This window comes from Podarcis raffonei, chromosome 2 (genome assembly GCF_027172205.1).
Source record: "Podarcis raffonei isolate rPodRaf1 chromosome 2, rPodRaf1.pri, whole genome shotgun sequence".
NCBI classification, from domain to species: Eukaryota; Metazoa; Chordata; class Lepidosauria; order Squamata; family Lacertidae; genus Podarcis; species Podarcis raffonei.
The window spans coordinates 62,831,620-62,856,476 of NC_070603.1; the positions used below are offsets into that span (position 1 = coordinate 62,831,620).

The 24,857-nt window shown below is 43.2% G+C and overlaps 2 protein-coding genes and 1 long non-coding RNA gene across 5 annotated transcripts in view; 2 read left to right on the forward strand and 1 right to left on the reverse strand.

The window, feature by feature from the left end:
- Positions 1 to 9,563, forward strand: part of LOC128407942 (transmembrane protein 200C-like) — a 31,340-nt gene extending 21,777 nt beyond the window's left edge. The window contains exons 3-5 of the transcript XR_008328935.1: positions 278 to 434; positions 8,804 to 8,878; positions 9,402 to 9,563. The gene's annotated coding sequence lies outside the window, so the exon portion shown is untranslated. The remainder of the gene's footprint in view (positions 1 to 277; positions 435 to 8,803; positions 8,879 to 9,401) is intronic.
- FLT4 (fms related receptor tyrosine kinase 4) overlaps positions 1 to 24,857 on the reverse strand; it is an 84,305-nt gene that overhangs the window by 5,897 nt on the left and 53,551 nt on the right. For all 3 annotated transcript variants that reach the window (XM_053376961.1, XM_053376960.1, XM_053376962.1), the window contains 17 exons: positions 21,407 to 21,548; positions 16,917 to 17,025; positions 14,633 to 14,992; positions 13,821 to 13,967; positions 12,500 to 12,631; positions 12,082 to 12,188; positions 10,954 to 11,089; positions 10,252 to 10,356; positions 8,466 to 8,579; positions 7,212 to 7,300; positions 6,150 to 6,306; positions 4,591 to 4,685; positions 3,129 to 3,251; positions 2,202 to 2,313; positions 1,307 to 1,406; positions 868 to 973; positions 21 to 160 (listed from right to left, as the gene is read on the reverse strand). In XM_053376961.1, coding sequence (XP_053232936.1) covers positions 21 to 160; positions 868 to 973; positions 1,307 to 1,406; positions 2,202 to 2,313; positions 3,129 to 3,251; positions 4,591 to 4,685; positions 6,150 to 6,306; positions 7,212 to 7,300; positions 8,466 to 8,579; positions 10,252 to 10,356; positions 10,954 to 11,089; positions 12,082 to 12,188; positions 12,500 to 12,631; positions 13,821 to 13,967; positions 14,633 to 14,992; positions 16,917 to 17,025; positions 21,407 to 21,548 — 2,274 coding nt within the window. The remainder of the gene's footprint in view (positions 1 to 20; positions 161 to 867; positions 974 to 1,306; positions 1,407 to 2,201; positions 2,314 to 3,128; positions 3,252 to 4,590; positions 4,686 to 6,149; positions 6,307 to 7,211; positions 7,301 to 8,465; positions 8,580 to 10,251; positions 10,357 to 10,953; positions 11,090 to 12,081; positions 12,189 to 12,499; positions 12,632 to 13,820; positions 13,968 to 14,632; positions 14,993 to 16,916; positions 17,026 to 21,406; positions 21,549 to 24,857) is intronic.
- On the forward strand, positions 10,397 to 13,883 carry LOC128407948 (uncharacterized). Its single transcript, XR_008328937.1, has 4 exons — positions 10,397 to 10,686; positions 11,841 to 12,194; positions 12,471 to 12,560; positions 13,801 to 13,883. It is a non-coding gene; the product is annotated as an uncharacterized LOC128407948 (long non-coding RNA).

Here is a 24,857-nt window from a genome sequence, read left to right on the forward strand (position 1 = left end):
AGGATTCAGCAGGGACTTACCTTGCTGCTATATTGTGACAGTGCATCCTCAAGTCAAATTCCTCTTCATCAGAATTCTGCTGGATGGAGGAAGCTACCTGGGAGAAGCCATCATCTTCAGAACTCTGAGAGTCATTAAGTGGGATATAATCCTTCCCTTCCTAATGGGAATTTAAATAAGTAGTTATGTGCCAGGAAAATTGAAGAATTTGCCAGAAGCAGCAACAATGAGAGTGAATATACGGTAGTTCTCCCCCTGCTCCCATTTTCTCCTCCAGGAAAAAAGAGGGTAGCTGTTAACGGCTGTGCAGACACATACTTCTGAGGAATAATGGGTAGATGAATTTCATAAGGAAAGCAAATAGATCAAACTGTTTTATATCAGAAAGTTAAACAATGCTTTCATCTCCCCATCTCCTGACTTGCAAATAAAAGGTAAGGACACCCACTTCTGTCATCCAACCCATTTAACTATTTGCTGGTGGCATCAACTCCACAGTCCAATTGTACCAAATGTCCTGGGATACAAGACAGGCAAGGAGTACAAGATAAGTAAGGATGTATATTTCTGAAACAATTTCTGGTTTTAAGCTTTCCCCCAAGCACTATTAGAAAGGCACTAAGGTAAAAGAGGGCAGCATGTGTGTTGGAAAACCTCTCTGAAGAGAGAGAGAGGAGGAAAGAGATTTGATACTAGTCTTCTAAACTTAATCACATTCAACTGTCAAAGTTGGGCTGCCAGACAAAAAGGCTCCCCATCTCCACTGTATCTAAATGTTTACTCAGCAGCTCACCAAAAAAATAACTCCTTGCACATAGCTGGCTTTTGCAGCTGGTTTCTGAGCTATGATTACAAATGAGAACTTACATGCTGGACATTCTCCTGAAGAAGGTTCCCCAGGATCTCCACCAAGTCCGAGAATGTTGGTCTTTCCTTGGGATCACCATACCAACAGCTTAGCATTATACGGTAACTGCAGAGAAAAACAGAACAAGCCTTTGCATAAAGCTGATCAATCTCTTCATCCTATAACTGTCAATCAAATACAAAGCTAGAATTTGGAAACTGCTGCAAAGGGAAAGCCTCTCCTTAAGGTAAATGCTGGACTTGAGCACCAGCAGTGTTACTACAGAAGCAAATGAAACAGTTTAAATGGCTATATCATGTTGAACCTTCAGCGCACTGGCCAAAGCAGAGGAAGAAAATATGCTTCAGACCTTGGGAACCTCTATGGAACTATATTTTGTTGACCACAGTATTTTATTTTATTTTGCTGCTGGCCATGTTTTCAAGTGCTCTGACTCACATTTCTGCAGTGGCATATTCTGGAGCTCTCATCCTGGTGCCATCTTTCAGTCTCTGGCAAAATTCTTCATTGATCTGGACTCCAGGGTATGGAGAGGCACCTGAAGAAGATAATCCACAGATTGTCAGGCAGGGGCATGAAGGAAAGATGAAAGAGAAGAAGGCACTCTTGCATCTGCAAAAATGCCCCACCTGTTCTTTTACACTGTGAGAGAACCTGTTTTTCTTATATTGTGTGAGTGCTCCTCTGTCTCACCTGTTATTTTACACTCGCTTTAAGGAATCTGAAGTAGCCTACTTAGACAGGGCCAAAGCTACAAGTACTGGAATCAAAATGTTGCTCAAGAACTAGTCAATATTGGTTCAGGCCTTTATAAAACTGGAAATTATGCACAAAAAGGAAAGGCTAACTTTCTGTAAAGAAATTCTATAGAATTGAAACCTAGTTGATGAATTTGAGACAGGAGGTTTCTGGGATATGCATTCAGGGGTGTTAAGATCCAAAAGTAGGCTTTGTAATGCCCGAAGCAGGTGTGCTGCAGGTCACATGTAGCAAAGTGTTGCATCTACCTGCTCAATGGGACTTCCTCTCTTTTTCCTCTCTCTACCTCCCCCCAAGCTCCCTCCCTATTTCCTCTGGATGGTTAGAGGAACCCCCCAGAACAGATCTGGGTAGGTTGGGGTTCATGCAGAGAGAAAGAGTCCTATTCCTTAGGTGGAAGTCCTTGCACAAGCATGACAACCCAAAATAATTAGCAGAATAGATGCAACTGGAGTGGTAAGGTAAGTAAAATAAGGAGATTTAGGGGGCCCTTCCAGCCACCTACCTTCAAAGTCACATGCTTGTAAAAGTATGGGTGGCCCAGGGGAGAGTTCAACTATTCATCAGTGCTCACCTAGTGAGAAGATCTCCCATAGGAGGACTCCAAATGACCAGACATCACTCTGGGTGGTGTAGACTTTGTCAAAGATGCTTTCTGGAGCCATCCACTTTAGTGGGAGACGAGCCTATGGAAGAGAAATAAATGTGAATGGCTATTACAGCTCAGAAAAAGGTTAATAGCAACTAAATAAGAAAACCCACAGAAAAATCTCTGAACATCCTATAGTGGCTCGTGCAGACAGGCACAAAATCAAGTGAATATCTATTTAGGTGCAGATTAGGAAGCTGTAGCCTGATATTATCTACCTAGATCAGAGGTGGTTAATCTGTGGCCATCCAGATGTTGCTGGCCATCAACCCCAGGCCAATAGTCGGGAATCATGGGAGCTGCAATCCTTAGATGCTTGGGCTTCATTCACTCACTAACTCAATGAGGTTATGAATACTTCCACAACAGATAGAAAGCTGATGCTTTGCACACACGTTTCAAAATACTGTATACAAAGTGTAGCAATAAATAATTGTGAGCAAAAGCAGTTATAGGGACCTAGGCTTTAATTCGGTTGCGGATGCACAGCTAAGCAGAAAACATATGAACATCTTTCAGGTGAGGGAAGCATGATGTTTATTGCAGATGACAGGTGAAATCAAGTAGCCCTACACTACAGATGGCAAGGCTAAGTGCTACCCTCTATACTGTCTTTCTCTTACACGGAACAAAATGCATATTTTGTGCCAAGGAAGTGTATTAGACAAAGCCTCTTAACCATTTTATTTCTCTACTCCATTCCTCTTCGTATCAACTATAAGAACAGACGATAAACATCCTTTCTGTATTTCAGTAAGAATTGGTCATAAGCAAACATATACTGAAGGCACTGACTGACTATAAACGTTTAAAGCCGATTCCAGTTCCCCATATCCATGACCCACAACTCACACTGCCCTTCCTGACATAGTCAGGATCCTTATAGATGTCCCGAGCCAGACCAAAGTCACAGATCTTCACCACATTGTTTTCTGATAGCAAGATGTTGCGTGCTGCCAAGTCTCTATGGATGCACTAAAGGAAAAGGAAAAAAGGGGAGACATCATCAGGAATATAGATTCCAGTGTGGAAATGACAGCTGGGATATCAGAAACTATGAACAAGTACAGAAATCTCATTCAGGCCTTTTCTCTCAAAGTAAGTCAAAAGCAGATCATTGATCCTATGAAGATAGTCTAGTAATCCTTGTGTTTAGCACAAGTAATAGCTCCTTTGGGGAGAGGGACTTTTAATCTATTGCTCACAAGTCACCCAATGTGAGCAGGCAGGGCTTGAAAGCAACAGCCCTCTGTTGAAATACAATCACACAATGGCAGCGTGGATCAATTTTCCAGCCATGCCCTTATCCAGGATATTCCATTCCACCCCTCCTTCATTTTCTGTTCCTCTTCCCCAACTGTCTGCATCCTGTTGTCTCCACTGACCATGCTCAGTCTTCATTGGACTGTTTTGGGACCCACCCCCTCCCTTTATGGATTTTTGCAAATGATTTTTTTGTACTTCTGCAAACTTTGTGACTGTCCAAGCATGCCACTACCTCTCCCTTGTTTGTGGATGGTTTTTACTATACACTCGGAGAACAAGATCACAATTAGCATACAGTGTAAAGGTAAAGGTAAAGGGACCCTTGACCTTTAGGTCCAGTCGTGACCGACTCTGGGGTTGCGGCGCTCATCTCGCTTTATTGGCGAGCCGGCGTACAGCTTCCAGGTTATGTGGCCAGCATGACTAAGCCGCTTCTGGCAAACCAGAACAGCGCACGGAAATGGCGTTTACCTTCCTGCCGGAGTGGTACCTATTTATCTACTTGCACTTTGACATGCTTTCGAACTGCTAGGTTGGCAGGACCAGGGACCGAGCAACGGGAGCTCACCCCGTCGCAGGGATTCGAACCGCCGACCTTCTGATTGGCAAGTCCTAGGCTCTGTGGTTTAACCCACAGCGCCACCCGCGTCCTTTAGCATACAGGGTACTGTCTCTCAAATTGGATGTACTAAATATCATCCACCATGGCTTAAAAAACATGGTTAGACTGCTCCTTCTTGAATGTGTATAAAGTGTGTACATGGCTATCAGCACACCTTGTGGCAGCACAAATTATGCAGTTTGTGAAGTGGTACCGTCTTTTACTTGTCCTGAATCTACTGTCAGTCCACTTCACTGGATGACTCAAAGTTCTAGTACAAGAGAAGGAGAAATGCTTCTCTCTGCCCATTTTCTTCACACCACACATTGTTTTATAAATCTCTTATTATATCCCCTCTGTTAAGACAATAGACCAAAAAAAAAACAACAAAACAAAAACAAAACGGGGGTGGGGTGGGGAGTCAGGATAAGTATGTGGAGTGCTTACCTTTCTGGAAGCTAAAAACTCCATACCACGTGCCACCTGGAAACTGTAGCAGATCAGATCTTCCATTGTCAGAGGGCTTTGCCACAAATCATCCACTGTACAAATGTGCAAGAAATGAAGTTATATTCTGAAGGTTTGTGGCAGTGAAAAAGACAACTATCTCCAGGTCAGCCAGCTTTTGCCTAGACTAAAGTGATTTTCTTTTAGAGTGTCCTAGAGAAATCTTAGACTTGCTGGCTAAGTAGGGACAGATAACTGGGATCAGTGACGGCAATCAAAGACAAAGCTATGCATGGTTAAGTACAAGCTCAACAGAACTTAAGCCTGTGTAGCTGTATGCCTGATATTAAAAATGATTATCATTAACCATTTGTGTTGCTGAAAGCACAGCCTGACTTTATACAATTGATGAGGACTCTGCACTAGGGACATTGTCTCTGCATAAATGGAAAGGTGGTACTGAAACCTACAGAGCTATTAATTATGAGAGACACTTCAAGCAGATGTGAGGCCTATAGCTGAGAATAAAGACAGGGCTTAGTATCTTCCTGATGAAGAAAACTGTATTTCAGTGCCAGACAGATAGGAAAACTGCCTGCCTCCAGGAAAATCATTTTACTTGGCTGAGGTACTGCCTGATTAAGACATTGCAGATTGCTGACCTTTGTAGATTTATAAGCTTGCCATTTGACCAGGGGCTAATCATCTTTAGGTAGTTCTGTAGCTTATTGTGGAAAGTTATATAGATTCATGGGGTAAGAACAGTGGTTTACTGTACTAGGAAAGCCTAGGAATCATTCTCTTTAGAAGGGATTCCTTTGCTCCTACAAAAGCTTTGGGAGACTAACAGAGAAACAGGAAAGGTCTGAGAATTGGATCTATATTTACTAATCAACATTAAGAACATGCATTTTGCATGAAAGTGATTGAATTTGTTACTGTCCTCATGCAGTGCTTAGAACAATCACTTTTTATGTTTGTGCAGTTGTAAAGCTGTATAAAGCTCTTTAATTTTTACAAATATTGTTAGCATTCAATGTTTTTTAATGCCCTCAAAATTTCTATAAAGGGGACACATTTAAGTTGCAGATGATACATGGTCATCTGACTGCCTGCTGAAGGGAGCATCAGGCCTCCAAGGGAAGGTCCAGGGCCCTCCATGACTTTGTTCCATACTCTCTAACCTAGATTTTTATGGTCAAGGAACAGAGTGGAATCTTACCCTTTGCACCTCTCAATAAACTCAGTGTAGGCTGCTCCTATGCACTTGTTACACAGACTAGGGGCGCTAAGGACCAATGCCCCCAGCTTCCTCTTCAGTGCATTCTTTTTGGTTCCTCAAGTTCTTCCCACCTTGCATGTGAACTGTGATGAATACCCATAAAGTCTGGCTGCCTCCCTTTCCATCTGCTTCCAGGTCTCTAAAAGGAACATTATCCACTCTGCCACTGGCCCAACCCTCACGCGTGCTTAAATCAATCCTGTACACTTCCTTTCAAGTTCCCTAAATGTCAATTCCTCACTTCCCTCCGCCCATGAAGATTCAGTGAGTTCTTTACCTTCTTGTATGAGTGGTGGCGGCGGTGCTGCCTGGCTCTTGTTCATCAGAAGTCTATTAAGAATTGCACTGTCAGTGGTACCAGACCGACTTCTTCTGTCTGCTCTGACAGCTTCCACGATAGAACGAACTTGGACACGTAGTCGGGGAGATTTTTCCTAGGAAGCACACCACATCACAAGGATTACCATGAGGCAGACTGTGGGCTTATCCACATCTCCCCTAGTCCCACTGCTTTCCCTCTATTTAGTGCTCAATCTGAGCAAACAGCGATTTGGGTTTCCCTCAGATTGCCATTTGTTCCGATCTATCGCTAAACACTGGGTTTTCCTTTGGAAAGGGGCGGGACCAGGGGAAAACTGCTTTAATCCATACTTTTTAGGCATGGCACAAGTGGAAGTGTGGAAAAGCCTTCATGCTTGTTCTGCAGTGATTCAATCTCAGCTCAGGTTAAGCAGCCCAGAAGCTCTAACCTCCACTTAGGAGCGACTGACTAGAAGCGGAGAAGCAGACCCAGCTGTCAGAAGGCTCATTTGTTACTGAGCTGTAAAGTATTATGGTGAACATCAGGAAAGCCCTGAACAAATGTCCATCTATTCCAGCAGCCTACCAGATGCCCGTGGGAAGGCTGCAAAAACAGGGCATGTGGGCAGCAGTCCTCTACCACTGTTGTTCTCCTGCAACTGACATTTGGAGGTATGCTGCCTATGGGCCTCCTGGCAGGGGAAAGTGTGAAGCAGGAAGAGCAGAGCAGGTGAGGAAGGATGCTGGATCCTGGTTTGTCCTGTCGCTCTTAACACCACAACCCCCTTCATCTCCTTTCTCCAGCACAGGCCCCTAGACTGAATGTGGGCCTAGCAAGGAAAAAAGTAAATTGAGGGACACAGTAAAGGAGGCAAAACCTGTGGGCAAGGGCAGGGGAAGCAGCAGCTGTTTGTTCAGAGGGACTGAAACGTGCTTAAGCAAGTGATCTTTCTTCAATGATATGATGATGATGATGATGTTCAGCCTATCCTATGAAAACAGAGTTAGAATTATTGCCAAGATAATGTCAGTCACATACCCTATAAGGACTGAATCCTTCCCGTTTGGTCCGCAGATAATTGGAGAGGTTTCCATATTTACAGAATTCAACAATAACCATGAGGGGACCTGCAGTAGAGAAGTCAAGAAGAAAGTGTGTTTCTTTCAGGCAGGCTTAAGCGTAAGAAATTTGGATTGCCTTGTCTTTCACACCATACTACCCACATGGTATATACCCTGTGCAAGGCATTCTTCTAGCTGCGTTCCTCTCTAGACAAGCTTCTGAAGGCCACAGGGAGTGGTGGGCAGGGCCAGGAGCAAAAGTGGGTGGCACAACAAATGTTAATTTATTGACACACACCCCATCAGGGTGAGCAAGAAGCATGATCAGAATTCAAATATGCATTATAGCCTGGTAAAAGGATTCAAGGAGGAAGCAGAGCAGGGGCAATGTGGCTTCAGGAGTGTCTCAAGGGACAGAAAGAGTGGCCTGGAGGGCCATATTTGACCTCTGTGCCTGAGGTTGCCTATTCTGTTGTACAGGGACAATGTGGGATGGCTCTCATACCATTTTTCTTTTACATGCAAGGTGGTCAAGACAGTGGCAGCAGTTGCGGCCTGGTGCAGAACTAGGGAGACCAAGGGTGGGAGGTCATCACCCCACATATCTAGCTGATGTCAGCAAGGCATAAAAGTCGGCCACATTACTATCCAGCAGCACAGTCCGGAATGGATATCCCACTCACCCTCTCTGTATTTTGTGGCTTTGCCCAATGGGAAAAGGGCAGTGCATGTACAGGACCCTGCTGTTGAATTTTTCAGTCATTGTATTCATGAGCAGGAAGGAATTTGCCTGCAGATGTATTGGGCCAGTTCGGGGTTTTTTGCCTTCCTCATAGCAGCTGTCACAACTTTTGTAAAAAAAGGTACTGGGTTGCCTCCTTAGTCAAAAGCTTGGGCTGGGTAGGTGTTCCACCCCCCAAATATCAGGCTAAACTCAAGGTAATCTGGTAAAGGGGGTAGGGTTCTGTCCAAAAACCTGGACCACAGAACATCCTGAATGGCATCCTGGTGGGATTTCCTTGTTAGATTTGCATCAGTGGAGGCTACCCTCTCACCTTGTATGACTCTAATGGCGATATCAGTCAGCAATTGGGTTAGCTGATTCAGGATCCATGCCCAATGCCTGTGCCAATAGAGTTGTGGCTATTTCTATCCCAAGCTGGTGCCATGTCTTTCTAACCACATTCACACTGTTAACCCCCTCCTCCCTGGCTTTGGCTGCAATATTTACCGTTAGGTTTGGTGCAGGCACCCAGCAGGTTAACCACATTCAGATGGTTTCCAATATGGATGAGGATCTTCAGCTCTGACATAAGCGCTTTGTGTTCACTTGCAGTAGCTCCCTCTGAAAACAATGTTACAATTATCCCTTAATTGCCACTTCTAGCATCCAGATAGCTCATATCTATGTTTGTCACCCAAAACCATTCCTGAGATAGATAGATAGATAGATGATAGATAGATAGATAGATAGATAGATAGAGCTTGCTTTAAGAAATTGTTTGCAAATGTTACATTGCAGAGCTTGATATGATTCATCCAAAACAAAATATTAACTTCTTCATTCAGCATCCCATCTTGTAAGAGAGAGGAGAGGAAAGCGTAGTCTTTGCAACTGCATAGCATGGACAACGTCTCTTGACAGTAAGTTCTTTTTTGTTTGTTGACACCAGTGCAGCAAAGGCTTTGTTATTCAAATATCTGCCTCTTTCAGCTCAGTACATTGGGAGTAAACGTATTCACACTAAACTCAATGGGACTTGCTTCTAAGAAAACATGTATAGGCTTGAACTTTAAGAATGCCATACAATGCAGCCACCATCATACATTCACTGGGCCTGTACGGCAGTGCCAGTACATTAAAATGTGTCATGCTCTGCTATTATATAAGTGAAACTTAAGAAAGCTTAAGAAAAATAATTATAAATATGGGATGGATTTCAGTGTAGTGCTAAGTTATACTCATGCAGCCAGACTTCCCACCCCCATGTCCCCTAAGCCAAGTGTGGATGTCCACAAGCCCTGGAGATGAAACAGGAACATTGGGTGGCCTTTGCAGAAATCCCTACCTGAATTGCTCTTGACCATTTGAAATTATGACTACAAACATTAATGGCAAGCTCTAATTTCAAGGGGTTTGGATTCTTTTTGGTTCTGATTGTAACAGATGGAACCACAGCTTAATGCCTGACTGCAGCACCGTGGTTAATTCTGACAAACAGCGCAAGGTATACCCAGAGGTTTCCCTGAACAGCTGCTATATGAAGGTTCCTACCTGGAGAATCTGAGCAACGCTATTCTTGTCTACTGAGCTAACTATTCTATTGTTGTTCCATTAGAGTATGTCACTTACATCTGTTTCCTCCTTGTTACATTATCTCAGCTGATCTTTTTCTCTCCTGTAATCAATCTTTGGGCACTGTAACATTTTGTTCTGAGACTCATTGGCCCACTGGGAGAACAGAGATGACAGTTTACCTAGTGGTAACTTACCATAGTATTGAGTACCCATCTGATAATCCAATAACAAAATGGTTTTTACCAATATAAACAGCTGGCTCACCAACTGGCTCCATGCATGCTATAGTAAGTTATCACTTGGGTCATCTATATTAACCGGTTATGGAGAATCCTCTCTGCCCTCATTTTATTTGATCTGATGTTGATCTGACTTTTAGAGCCTCTGTAGGTCAGCTCTGTTTGAAGAAGGCCACCTTCCCTTTACTCCCTGCCCAGCTGTATTGGGAGGAATGGGGCACTGTTTAGCAGTTACTGACTGACAAACAGTCAAAGGCAAAGAAACTGAAGATTCAGAAAAGGCTATAGCTAATTACTTCTACAGAGGAAGATCGGCTTAGTGGACCCTGCTGGCAGAAGCACATATTGGGGGTTAGGGTTGGGAGATGATGAGGGATTTGCTTAAATCATAGGGAAATGGACTTCCAGAAAGAAAAAATTAACCAAGTGAATGTTTTTAGACAGACAAGTAATACTTAGATGTCATTTATCATGCCTACCTTTGAGCATTTTTACTGCCACTGTCTCACAGCTGTTACTCTTATTAATTCCAAATGCAGAGGCTTCCATCACTTTCCCAAAGGCTCCATGGCCCAGGACTTTACCTGAAAAAAGAAAGTTTTGGGGGGGGGGGAGAAGAGAGACAGCGTTAAAAAAAAAATGGCCAGGGTGCAGTTAGATGAACTCATTTCATGTAATGACTGCAACAGTCATTGAATGGGATCAAAACAAAACAGGAAACTGGGACAAAAAGAAGAAAAGGTGTGAAAAAAGGAAGAGGAAAGAATGGCATTTTCACCATCTCCAGGTGGCTGTATTTTTAGAGAGAGGGGAGGAAGTGAGACAGACGCAGAGTCAACAAAGCAGAGGAAGGAAACAGATAGCTGAAAACGAGGTGTCGTTTTTGCTGCTGTTGACCAGAGCGCATGGGAAAGGTGAGGCTATACTGCATAGGTATGAGAACTTCATAATCGTTCCATCAATGCCTGCATTTCTGGCAGCCCTACAGAGGCTGGGTGCATGGGCTGTTCTAGAATGTGCTGCATTCTGAGACTGAATAGAGAATGGCTTCTTTAGTTATTTTGTGGTGCAAACCAACTTTCATAAATGGCAATTGGATTTGCAATGGCAAGCTGGAAAGGAGAAAAAAAAAGAACTGAACATATTCTTCACTTAGCAGCAAACAACATGCTGAACCTTACTGAGTCGAAGTCGTTCCCGAGGGAATTCCCATTTGCTGGAATCGTAGGGCAGGTATTCACATTGCTCATCCAAGGGAACTTCACCTGGGTCCATGATAATAGAAAGGTAGCCCGTCTTGATATCTGCATGAGCAGGCTGCGGGGAGGGAGAGATAAATCTGGTAAATCTGTTGTTTTGCAACGGGCCCCTATTACTGTGCAATTTTCCCTATGCCTTGAACCTATACATTGGGCTTTGCTTGACAAAGCAAAAGGGGGAAGTAGATGGTCTGACATTTCAACATCCATGTCTCAGTCCCTCCATCCCAACTGAAAGAAAACTGTTACTATTAGCTCAGGATATATTGCAATTTTATCCAATTCCCTCTAAATCATTTCCTTCACAAGAAATTGTACACAACAAGGGTTCATCCTTCAGCTAAACTAACCAGACTGTTGAAACAAAGGAAACTAACTCTACAATTCTATGATTCTATGGGTCTGCAGTTATTTAAAAAAGGAGAACCCTAATTTATTGTTTACATTTATATACCGCCTTTCTGCCAAGGCATCCAAGATGGCTTATCCTTGGTTATCCTCCCATGGCAATGCAATCTGTATTCAGCGGTGGTTGCCAAGGCAATTTCTCATTCTGCTGGAAACCAGATACTTCTCTACCTTAGGTGAGTGGGGCGAACTGCAAACATAAGGCAGTGGGAATGTAGAGGAGGGAGACAAAGCCATCCTATGGCAGGGACAGGGAACCTTTTTCATCCCGAGGGCCACATTCCCTTCTGGGCAACATTTCAAGGGCCACATGCTAGTAGTGAGTGGAGGTGGATTTTGACCTTTGTGTAATAGGCTAGTTTTTACATAAACTTGTACAGCCCTCTCTCTTGTCTATAAAGACTAGCAAAAGGCACTATCATAGTTCAAGGACACTTTCCAGCCAAGCAAAACCACTTGAAGCATGAAGACTGGCCAGTGAAGAGGTGTGGCCTGCAGAGAGGGCAAGATAGAGAGTCATTGAAGGCCACATTTGGGCCCCAGGCCTGAGGTTCTATAGGATCTACGGGATCATCTCTTGTTCATGATTCTGTTTGCTGTTCACCAAATCAGGCTCTGTTGGAAGTATCACAGGAGACTTACTCGCTTGATGTTACAGAAGATGAGGATTAAGAGAATCCAAAAGAAGATGGCAATGACACCTGTCCCAATTAAGATCACAATCTCCACATTGGTCCTGTCATCCGAGCCTACAGGTCAGAAAGAACCACATAAGAATTAGCAAGAGAATAAAGTTTAAAGCAGGCACATGACAAAACCAAGGGCATTTTCAAGAGACAGCAGAGGAAATATTGTTGAGAATATTCTAGATTTCCTTCCAGTTGGGATAAATATAGGAGAATATGATTTCTTTTTAATAGTTTGGGTTAAGGAAGATGAATCTTGTACTGTTGTCTCAGCATGGTCTTTATTCTGATGGGATCCCTCTTTCTTTCTTTTGCTTTCTTTCCAAATAACATTTCCCTCTACAGGCTTAGGGGGTTGAAGTTAGTAATAGTACCTTCTACAGAGACACTGGCGGAGGAATTCACACAACCCTTGGCATTGCAGACACTGCACAGGTAAAGGCCAGCATCCTCTTCTCTCACCCTCTGGATACTCAGCCTCTGATTGGAATCTGCCAGGTCAATTCCTGAAACAGGCAGAAGGGGAAGGGCTTTCAGGTGTGAACTAGTGGTGTCTAGGGAGGGCTGGGATCCTCAGGCCTTTGGCCTAGTTCAAAGCGGAAGCCTGGACTAAAATTAGAGTATGGAAATCAAACTGGGACCAGTCCTTTTCACCACTGCTCACCACATGCTGTTGTAATCAGCACTTGGTCACTTTCATATGCCTCATCCCTCAGCAATGAAGTAATATTTGTGAAAGCGTAGCCCCCAGATGCAGTACGTAGTTTTCACAAAATGCAGTGTGCCAGTACGGAGATATAAACAAATCCCAGGTTGTGGCTTACAATTCACTGTTCTGCAACTCTTAATTTTTGCAGCTCTTACAATTCTCAATTTTCTTTTGGAATTTATTTTAGCCCACCTCATTATTGATAAAAGTCAGAAACTAGTTAGATAGCTCCTGAAGGCTATACAGGTAGAAAAAGCTTGTGGAGGTTTTCAGTGGTCAAAGAGTATAACATGACACACATTAATAGTAAAGTAACAAACCATAGAACAATTTTTTTCCTCCATGATCTTTATGGCATAAATCTTTTCTAAGAGATTTTGAAATTGATCGGTTTGCCAGTGCAGGTCGGTAGAATGAACCTGGGGTCCAAATGCACCATTTACTTTGGTGAATGGGAACTGCCCATGTAGTCAAATATTTTCCTGTAGCTTTTAAGCACACAACTGATGAGGTAAGTGGTTTAATCTTATCCTACCCCATAGTTATCAGAATTTCAGTAGCAAAAACAGAAGTGACTGCTCAAGCATTGCCTGTGGTTCCTTTACATGCATGCAAGTAGTTCCCTGGGATTGCTGCCCATATTTCCCAAGGGATGGGCTGAAGGTACATGAGGCCACATGACGCTGAAGCTAAGCAGGTCTGGGTATGGTCAGTACCTGGATGGGTGACCACAAGGATTCCATATGTATGCTGCCTGGGGTTCCACAATGGAAGAAAGGTAGGATATAAATGTAATTCATATAAATGTAACTGAATTGAAATGTAACTGAACTGAATGCACCAACACACCGTTGCCTGGGCATACAACCCAGCCTGAATTTGAATTTGAATATCCCAACCCAGAGCCTTGCAAGGCTCCACTAGGAAGCAGGAAAATTCATGCGCCACTCATTCCCTCCCCCACAGATATCTTCAACCAGCCATACCTGAGACCTCTTCCACAAGCTTCTCATCCTTATACCAGCTGATGTTTGGAATGTGTGTGCCATCCACTTTACAGCGCATCTCTATGGAATCACTCACATTCACCAAGATGTTTGACAGGTTCTGCTTCAACCTGGGGACCTCTAGAGCTAAAAGAGGGACGTTATGGTAAATGAAGGTGATCAACCACAAAAACACAGTTTGGTGGAACAGTCAAGAAGAAACACTCTATAGCAGGGGTGGGAAACATTTGATCCTTCTGATGTAGCTGGACTACAGCTGTGACAGGGGGCATTTTGTTAATCATGAAACAATATTTGAAATTTTAGTAAGAAGTTTAACAAGATTCCTGCTGTTGCCAGTATGAGACTCCTGGAGTGTTCAGGACCACTATGAACCTTATTATTGTAAAACTGGATATTTTAAATCATGAGTCAGCCTCATAAAAATACAGAAATAATAAACCAGACATATGAATGGACATAATTTTATTTGGCATTGGAATTATTACTTTCGCCTAGTCTAAGTTTCTCCTTTTCTTGATGTTTCTCCAGCTATTAGGGCTAGCACCTGCCCTTGTTATTTCTTTTGGTGCAAACTATGTTGTCTCAGGATTCTAATAAGAATATATGATCCAAAAAAGAAGTGCCTTCTGGATCAATCTGTGGCCCAAAGATTATATCTCAATCTAGGCTGCAGCCTAGTGGCTGCAATTCCCTATAGCCATTGCCACCACATTCTCTTTTCCATACATCTTTCAGCATCATGAAGTCCTGCCAACTAACCTGACGAGTACTTTCAGAGTGGTCCTTACCATGCACGGAGATGTATCTTTTGTGGCAGTGCTTTTCACTGTTCTCCCTGTTTTGCACTTCGCACACATAGTCCCCTTCGTCCTCTAGTGAGATACTTGGAATGGTGAGTGTCAAAGCAGCGTAATTGGAGTTGGGTTTGAAATGCAGCTCTCCTTGCATCTTTGTCGCATAGTGGTGGACATTCTTGCAGTCCAAGACCAGCGGGTTGCCCTCTTCATCATGTAGCGTCGAAAGGTTGAGTCGGTACCACTGCAGGTTCTCATAGGTGTAATTGTCAGCATTGCAGCTTAGCCTCAGGTCTTGCCCCTCAATGGGCTCTTCTGAAGGCTGTGATTCAATTTCAAACCCATTTGGGATGGCTGCCAAGAAAACAAGACAAGGAAACAGATGTGTGACGGACTTGCAAAAGCTGAAATACCAGTCTCAGACTATGCTTATGGAATTCTATTCTATGTGCTCAAGGCTGTATGGTTAAGGAATGGGAGAAACCACTTACTTGTATGTGTTTATTTAAATGCATGCACAATGGTTGCTTCAAATATGCTGAATGAAAGGTTTGGCTTTGTCCACACACAGAGAAGAATGAAAAAAAGCCACCAATGAATAAAGCTACAAGCCAAACACTGGTAAGAGGAAATCACTACTATTATACTATGTCTTAGTATAATATGATTTATGACTTACTATTATACTATGATTTACTATTATACTATGAGTGGCAAGGTCAGGGCTGTGTTGGCACACCAGCAGAGCCACTCTGGAGCTCCCACCGGTGCAATCATGCAGCCCCAACCTTGCCACTGTGCTGCTCTACTCTGGGAAGTAGAAGTGACACCAGTGTCAGGAGGCTGATTCCATAGCACAGTCCACTGGGTGCTCCTGGGAGTTGTAGTCCCAAACTTGGGAGTTGTAGTCCCAAACTTGGTTGAAGAAATCTGTTAAAGAGACAAAAACCCAACTTCCTAAATATGTAATGAAATTGGGACACCACAGAGAGTCTATTCAGCAACAGGGCACTAGGGGGTGCTACTGCACCAGGAACACTTGGGAAATGCATGCTCCAGCATTTTCGTGGAAGGGAGCTTTGATCTCTTCACTAGCAAATATCTGCTCACAGGAAGCATGAGAGAGGAACTGAGTTTGTATTTTCTCTTTTCTAGCTCCAGGACATCTCTTGCATACTCTTATTTGCAGTGGAAACCAGCCTGGCTTTTTAACATCTTATAGTGGATATTTTTTATTCTGGATGCAGACTGTACTAAGGAGGTGGAGGCCCATGTTTTTGTTACAGATGAAGCCAGTTTGAAAAAATGAAATCGCAAATGAAAGGATGAATGCTCAAATATAAACATCTGCAAAGTGAATTTTTCAAAAGGGCCTGGAAACCAAGCCTTATGAGAAACAGTTGAGGGAGTTGGGTATGCTTAGCTTTGAAAAGATGACAGTAAGAGGAGATATGATAGCCATCTTCAAATATCTAAAGGGCTGTCACTTGGAAGATGGAGCAAGATTGTTTTATTCTCCTCCAGGTTAGGACCCAAAGAAATGGCTTCATGTTATAAGAAAGGAGATTCCAACTAAGCGTCTGGAAGAACTTTATGACAGTAAGAGCTGTTTGACAGTGGAACAGTCTCCTTCTACAGACAGTGGATTCTCCTTCCTTGGAAGTTTTAAAGCAGAGGTTGGATGGCTATTTGTTAAGGATGCTTTAGTTGAGACAGCTGCATGGCAGGGGGTTGGACTAGATGACCCTTGGGGTTCCTTCCAACTCTACAATTCTATGATTCTGTGAAATCCCAACTTGAAAACTCATCTTTCAGCTACAAAGCTCAAATTCTGATCATGATGATGAAAGACAAATTGAGGTGGCAAATGTGTGGCTCTACTGACTAAACTATAAGAACCAAAGTTAGAGATTTACCCTCAAACCCAACGTTTTGACAAAGTTTGAGGGAACTCCTATATTATTAAAAATCTGATAATCTGAAACTGTACAGATTTTGAAATCTGAGAAAAATTTTAATTCACCACTAGGCCTTATTAAAAGGTCCATGTCTTCCAGGGATCTGTATCTTCGGTCCCTGAGGAGGCCATATAAACACACACACACACACACACACACACACACACACACAGAGTGCTGTCTGATTGTGAGCACATCATGGCAGTAATGCTTTTAAAAACACTCATGAACCATTCAAATGGTCTGTGAGCGAAGGTCAGAAGGAAAGACAAAGGTTTGACAGCCCCCCCGCCCACACATACATGCTTTAAGATACTCACTAGTTACATAGAAATAGATGAGCCGTTCATCACGGCCAACTTTGTTAGAGGCTGCACACTTGTACATGACAGAAACGTTGGCTTCTTGGATGATAAGTTTGCTGACCGTCTGGTAAAGAAACAGAATGGGCAACATGAATGACATTTAAAATGTGGAAACGCAAGACTTCTCAGCTTCTTACCAACCTTCCAGGAAGGAAGAGGATGCTCTAGCTTCATTCTTATGCTCTGGGGAATTGCATGATGCAATATTTAAGGGTATGATTGCACCACCCATTCAATTTTTGTCCAGTTTCTCCTATCTCTGCATTTTGTTTCCACTGATAGTTTGCTTATCATTCAGCATTGTCCTGTGATCTCCATTCACCACTTCCCCTACTGAAATGCTGCTGTTGCACTGAGACACTCCCCTCAATAAAAAGGGTTAAATCAGGGGCAGCAAACTTTATTTATGTGCTGCCATTCTGCTTACAGGGAAGTAGGTTGAAAGGGGGTTAGTAGCCCTACACAAACAGATGGTACATAATGACCTGACACAGAATTTTGGAGAAGCCGAGGACAGGAACAAAGAGATGTACACCAGACAAATGCCATCTTTTGTCCCTGTTTAAAGAGAGGATTGCAGATGTAGTGCAAACTATAGGAAAAGCAACAGATGAGAAATGTATGGGTGGGACCACTAGGCTGGTCCACGCTACAGTTCAGTGTGTTTGCAACTGTTTGCATCCCCATTTAATTTGCTTAGTCCACATGATATCACCTTCAAACAACACCAATCTCAGGGCTTTCCCCCTGTAAATTTAGGTTTACGCAATACGGGGATACTTTGATAAACTGGGGAAAATTTGGCTGCAAACCACTTCACCCAGGGTTGCAGATCATTTGTTTTGGTGTGTTTTGGATGGGTAAATCAATTGTCACTTTCTGCCACTGCCCTTTCCATGCCTGCTACTTCCTCAGTGCTTTCATTGCTTTTCCAGCTGTGCCCGTAACTGTTTTTGGTGCACTCCTGAATGCAGGATTCCCCCACCCACCCCCAGCCTTTGATCCCACAGATTTGCACTAAACCAGAAAATTGCACAAAACACATGAAAAATTTCTACACCAATTACATTGGGCAGCCATCTGAAAAGTGGGTGCTGAAATTTTACAACTGATTTCATTTCTTTTCCAGCATCCTAGTAATAGTGAGTCAGGAGTCTAGTCTCATATATATATATAACTGGCATAATAGAATCAAGAAATTAGAAGGCCATAACAAACACAAAAGAGAATGCCTGCTAGTATGAATGGGAAAGACTACTCCGGTCTAATTTGAATGTGGGGCGGGTAGATTAAGAGCTAAGTAATGCTCAAACGTGGACAAGCTCACTCTAAGATGGATCTGCTCTGCTGACCTTTGCAGATCATCTGTGGAAGGATAGCTCCAGTTCCTTTAATGATATATGCAGTGGTCCACAAAATGTCAACACAGCTGCTGGCTAGTGCAATTAAACCAACATAATATTTTGGTTTATAATATAAACCAAATAATATAATATTTAACAAATTCTACAGTACAAAACAGTACAAAACCATGCACAACAGGGTATGCACAACGTCCATCATCTAGATTTAATTCCTATTGCTTCCAATTTGTCTTATAACCTATGCTTGGAAATTAACTATTCTGGTGTTATAAGCCTATTCCACCTATCCGCATAGTCCTGCTTTCTTCTATTTCAGAAACTACATAGGAGTGGCTTTCAGTCTGTGCTCTAGGGAATCCTTCTTGTAAACTGAAAGGCTGGTTAGAAATTCATTCATCAAATGAAATCAATTAACCCTGGGAAGTTTATTCCTCGTTTGTTGTCTTGTAACAGACATTCCTTCAGGTTGCAATGAAGGAGGGAAGCAGGGCCATTCCATTAGCTCTGCTGAGAAACCAGCTCCATCAGGTTTCTCCCCGCATCAGCGGTCATTTAGTAGCAGCCATTCCATCAGACTGTCCACAGAGGAAGAAGAAAGGAAGCAGAGCCACTCTATCGCTCAGTGGAAAAACCAGCAACTTTGGGTTCTTCCTCTACTTAAATTGGTATCAATGAAACAAACAAATTTAAATAGTGGTACCCAGAGCTGCATCTAGTGACCCGTTCATAGACAGGAGACTTTCCTAATGTTCTGGAGTATCAATTCCATTAGCAAAAGTTTGAAGGCCAAAAGACTAGCTATTTTCTTATACTGGCATACTCATATTATGAAACATATAGCCCACCTTTCCACCGAATATGATTCAGGTAGCTAACAACAATAAAATAAACAAATGCAAAAATGCCATCACATAACGGAAATGCGAGACAGCTTTTGGAGACACCACTCCAGGAGTGTTACGGCTCTCTTTTCCAAAACCCAAACATTTGAGGGACTGACTGGCTGAGTCAGAATTGCAAATTATTTACAAATGTTTTCTATTCATGCTTCTTTCCCTACTAGTAACTTGGGTGGGGGAAGGAAATAAAGAAATATATATGGCAATGGATCCTGTAAAGGACAAAGCAGGGGGGGAAATGGGTTGAAGGAGAGAAAGGAAAGTAAAAGAAGTGAATGTAATATATGTTAAATTACTTGTCTATTATTAGGATAGGTTCAGAAAACAGACTGTCTCTTGGTATAGCCATTAACACAGCCTGAATCAGAGCACGAAACATGCCTCTCTCCTTCCCATCATCCTTTCCGTTGCTTTCCAACTCCTGACTGAAATTGGAACAGGAAGTGATTTTGGAGGGGCGTATGAAAACAGGAAGTGACTTCAGGAAACTGGGAACCATTTGTTTGTTCTTTAGCCTGCATCACTATTATGCACGCGTGTTTGGTAACTGACATTGTCACCTACAACAGGAAACTAGTCATAGAAAAGCACACATGACTCTGGCATTTATACAGGGGGGATGGAAAGAAACAGCCTTTAAATGCCAGCTAGTCATGCATCAGGACAGGAGAGAAAGAAAAAAAATCATTCCAGAAAGGAAATATAGTGTAATATCCAATGGAACCTCTCACACTTCAAAGCAACACTTCATACATTTGGATTCACATATTTGTACTGGAATAGTGTACAGGGCCAAACTATTCATAATGGCCCACTGAGTCTGGTAGCTGAATCGAGAGAAAGTAGGGGGCAGGTGAGTAGGGCGACTGAAAGCACAGCATGAGCAAGAAGGAAGAGTTGGACTCTTGTTGCCTGTGTTTTTTGCCCCTTAAATATCCTAGCTCAGCTGTCCCACCATTTCTGAGTGGCATTATGAAATTTCCACCAGGAGAAAAATGGCTGAAGCACAGTAGTTTGGGAGCAAAAAATAAGGATAGGAAAAGGGTTCTCCTTGCCATTCCACCTCAAGTTCTCAATTCCAATTCCCACCCACCCCTTATATTTAGCAGTACCAAGGTGGTTCTGCCACTGCGACATCAAATTAAATTTCCAGCAGTTTCACTGAATATAGCTTAACGTGGGACAAAGTGTAGTTTAATAATCAGAATGCTGACCTGAGACTTAAAAACAGTTGTGATATATATTCTTATGGAATGGAGTTGGGAATGAATATTGTAGGGCATCTTCTGTGGTGGCACCCCAGTTATGGAATGTCTTTTGTCTTTTTGGCACTAACTCAAAATTCATGTATTTCCTCAGCCATTTATTGGATGTCAGCAGTGAATTTATTTTGAAGAATGAAGATTGCTGTACATTCATTGCATTAGAATATTCCACTGCACTCTGCCTTCCATTCAGCTTGCTCATAGATGATCTCATTCCTCTATGAAGAAAGCCATGCTCTGACTCATGGAACTGTCTTTAAACAACCACAGTGGACAATACCTTCTAATTTAATGTTCACCTTTTAAATCACTCTATTGAATAAGCATACATTCAGTACTGAATTCACTGAAAGCAATGCAAATTTAGATCATTATTATCACTGTCTCTAGTATTCCTTCCTTTGCACATTCATACAACGTTTGTCCCCAAATTTGCCAGTGCCATTCACATAAATCTGGTGCATTCTTAACCTTTGAGTAACATCAGGCATATTAGGAGTACATGACAGCTATGAAAGCTTCACACTCTGCAGCCTTCATTTCTTCAGAGTCCTCCCCCCCTGCATTGTGAACTATTTTTTATTTCATGTGAATGTATTCAGTAATGTCAGTCTTCACATTTTATACCTCATTTTTCTCTCTAGTATCATAATTGGTAGTAAGGATCTTAACGAGTTATCCAAAACTGGCTTTGGTTTTTCATATAAACGTATAGATAAGACAAAAACTGGTTACTAAATGTGTAATCATTTAGCTGCATAACTAACTGACCACATGATGGAAGTCAACTCACAATTTGGCTTCATGTTGCAAAATCAGCTAAAACAGTTTGGCCTGAGAACGCTCCGTCTCATGAGCTCGAGGTGCTTCTACCTCTTTCCAGCGCAGAAAGGACAAAGAGAAACATGTGTCCTCACCTTGTTCCTTCCTTCCACAAACTCTGTCCAGGTGTCAATGCTTTCAATGGCATTCACAGCATCCAGCTGCGACACATCCTTCCAGTCCTTACACTCGGGCATCCGGTCTCGCTGATGGCGCCGGACAGTCCTCCTCCTGCTCCTATTTATCCAGAAGCCATGAAAGAAGAAGAGACAGAGAGAAACAGGAGATTTGGTTTGCCAATAAAAGAAGTTATTGGGAAGATTACAGGGCATTAACATACAATGCTGCCTATAATATAATTAGGAGGAGAGGGAAAATGGCTAAGGGGGAGCACGAGATGGCCTTATAAAACTTTAGATGGTACAGAGAAAACGGATAAAGAGAAAATGTTCTCCCTCTCCCACAGTATGAGAAATCAAGGATTGCCAGTGATAGCAAGAGAGTCAGAAGAGATGGAATATAAGCACTTCTCTTCATGTAGTGAACAATTCACTCCATTTCATAACCACTAGCTTAGATTGCTTTAAAAAGGGGTAAAAATGCAAGGATATTTCATATACCCACAGCTATCAGATTGTTATATGGAGCCAGCAGCAGTTGGTGGGGTGGTAAGGTGCAGGAAGCTCAAGGTGGTACAGGCAGGGTGATGGTGTGGCAAGAGCACTGGACTGGCTCCTTTGCCATGCCTGCACAGTTAAGCTCCCTGCACCTTGCCCCTCCCTCTGCCTGGAACCCTGACCATATGGTGTGCCAGTGTCTGGGGAGCAAAAGCAGGAGAAGAATATAGCCTTCATGCCATGCTGTGTGGATGTGCGTGTTAAATATATGGTGTGCACACAACCTGAAAGAGTTTTTAATGTGGGAGGTCAGGGGATTGATACGCATCTAAGGGACGTTGACTGAGAGTTAAGAGAGAGTATGCTACAGGGTGTGGTATCCTGCAACATGTGTCAGAAGGTGTCTGCTGGAAAGTCGGGTTCAAATGTAATTCAATGTGGATACCTGGATAAAGTGTCTGCACTGCTGTGTATGCAGTAGACCAGGTATGGACAACTGGTGGCCTAAAACATTTCTGAGAGTGTTGGATAGTTCTGGCACCCAAATTAACATCTGGCAGATAGTGTGCTCCTCCGCCCAAACAACATGCCTTCATTAGAGAAGATGAGGGGACAGATGTTTAGCACACTTAGTGTACCATAACAAGAGTGAGAATCTGTTTAAACAACAGGAAATCATGATGCATCCTCTGAAGCTGGGATAAGCATAAAGATTGTGGCCTTGGGAGACAGTGCTAATAATTCAACAACTCCTCTCCTTCCTGACAAGGCCACAAAGCATTCTGATGGGACTGGAAATGCCCTTGTTTCCTCAGCCAGTCAAACAGTACATTTACGGCATCAGTATTTTTATAGATGCCCCACTTCCTCCTGGGTCAATAATGCTTCCCTGTCACATTCCTGTCTGTCTTAGAGGCCTCTTTCTATCTTTCTTTCTCAATAATAATAGACCTTTGCTGTAAAATGTCCTGCCAGCAGTACCCAAAGGAGCAGGAGGCAGCTTGTCTCCTGCACAATAACCATTCAGACAAAGATAGAGGTCATATAAATTGTCCTTGTTTCTAAGGACAGTTCCACAACTACTTTCGCCACATCCAGAGTCTGTCACACCTGGTCAAACAGGGCCTCCATGAGGAAAAGAACCTCTAGCACTACTGCCTCTTCCAAACTGGTGCATGCTGAATGCCACTGCAGATCACCACAAGCTTCTCCAGTCAACCAGCAAGAGAAAAGGAAAATTATGGGGCACCCACAAGGGATGCAGGTGGTGCTGTGGTCTAAACCACAGAGCCTTCGGCTTGCCAATTGGAAGGTTGGTGGTTCAAATCCCTGTGACGGGGTGAGCTCCCGCTGCTCAGTCCCAGCTCCTGCCAACCTAGCAGTTCAAAAGCGTGTCAAAGTGCAAGTAGATAAATAGGTACCGCTCCGGTGGGAAGGTAAATGGCGTTTCCGTGTGCTGCTCTGGCCACATGCTGGCCACATGACCCGGAAAAACTGTCTGTGGACAAACATCAGCTCCCTCGGCAAGTAAAGCGAGATGAGTGCCGCAACCCCAGAGTCGTTCGCAACTGGACTTAACTGTCAGGGGTCCTTTACCTTTTTAGCAGCCTCCACAGCTCTTTGGGCTACATTGCTTGGGACAGGGAAAATAAGCACCCTGCTTCTCACCCAGTTGAAGCACAGATACTAAACTGTCTGGGAGAAAACAAGCAGTTCAAGCCTTTCTTAGCAAGCTGCCCAAGTTTCCTTGGAGACAGGCCTACTTCACATTCTCAGAACCGTTGCACTAAGGGATTTGTTTTGGAGTTAAAATGCCGAAGGCCAGTAAAATTCTCATTTATTAAATGGCTGCTGCCCTATGTTTCAATTCTGTGTTAATGTTTCCAAAAACTGTTTCCCTCCACACAGTGGAAACAAAGTGGACCACATTGCTTCGTATTCTTGTTCTCTCTTTCTCTCACACATTCTTCTTCTCCCAATCTAATGGGCTCTTTTTATCTCTCTGCTTCTTGATGTAGTCACAGGCATCTTGGAGTCCAAAACTTTTTATGACTCTTCCTATCACTTAGTATTACAACAGCTCCATACATTCTGCCTTATGACTTTAACTTGCATGAATCTGCTACTTCTACATTCACTCAGCTTTTACTGAAGCTTCATTGTCACTTTGAATCAAATATGATCTTGGGGTCACACAGGGGTGTAGTGTGTGGGGAGCATGGCCCTGGGCACAGTTTTGAGAGGGGGCATGACTAGGTGCCCCTCCCAGACTCCCTCATTGGGCCTGGCTCCGGCTTCTGGGCCAGGTCTGACCCGGGAGGCGGAGAGAAGGAGGAGAGTCACAGCAGCGGTGTTGCTGCCCCTCTCCTCGGCTGGGCAGTGCTGTGTGAGGATGGCGCCAAGGCAGCATTCTCATTCCTGGCTGGGCACAGCAGGCTCCCACCGCCCCTGCCCCCTTAGGCCATGCCCTACACACCCAATTTAGGTGGCAGGAGCGTACGTTCCACTGCTGGGGTCACATACTGTTCAGTCACTTTTGCAGGCTTTCACACCTTACTTTGACAGATTTGCTATTTCAAGCTTCTGCCAGGGTCTTTGTGGAATTTACTGAAGTAGCATAAGTTCTTTGTGTGGGATAACCAGCCGCATATAACCAACTTGCTTAAGTCTAATTAACACATGAAGGGGTTAATACCACAGGGTAAGCTGTTTTGCTAGGCTTAGGTATGCCCACTTCCCCTCACCTTGGGAGGAACTAGGTAATCAAGCCTATCCTTTCTTCCTAGTCTGTAGGAGAAGCTCAGCATGTGAAGAGGCTAAGCTGATTGCTCCGAATTAGCCACATGGCTCTAACAAGCCACTCTTGAGTTCCTATACCAATAATTTGGGAACTTTCACCACTGTAACTAATCCAGGTTTTACTGCCTGT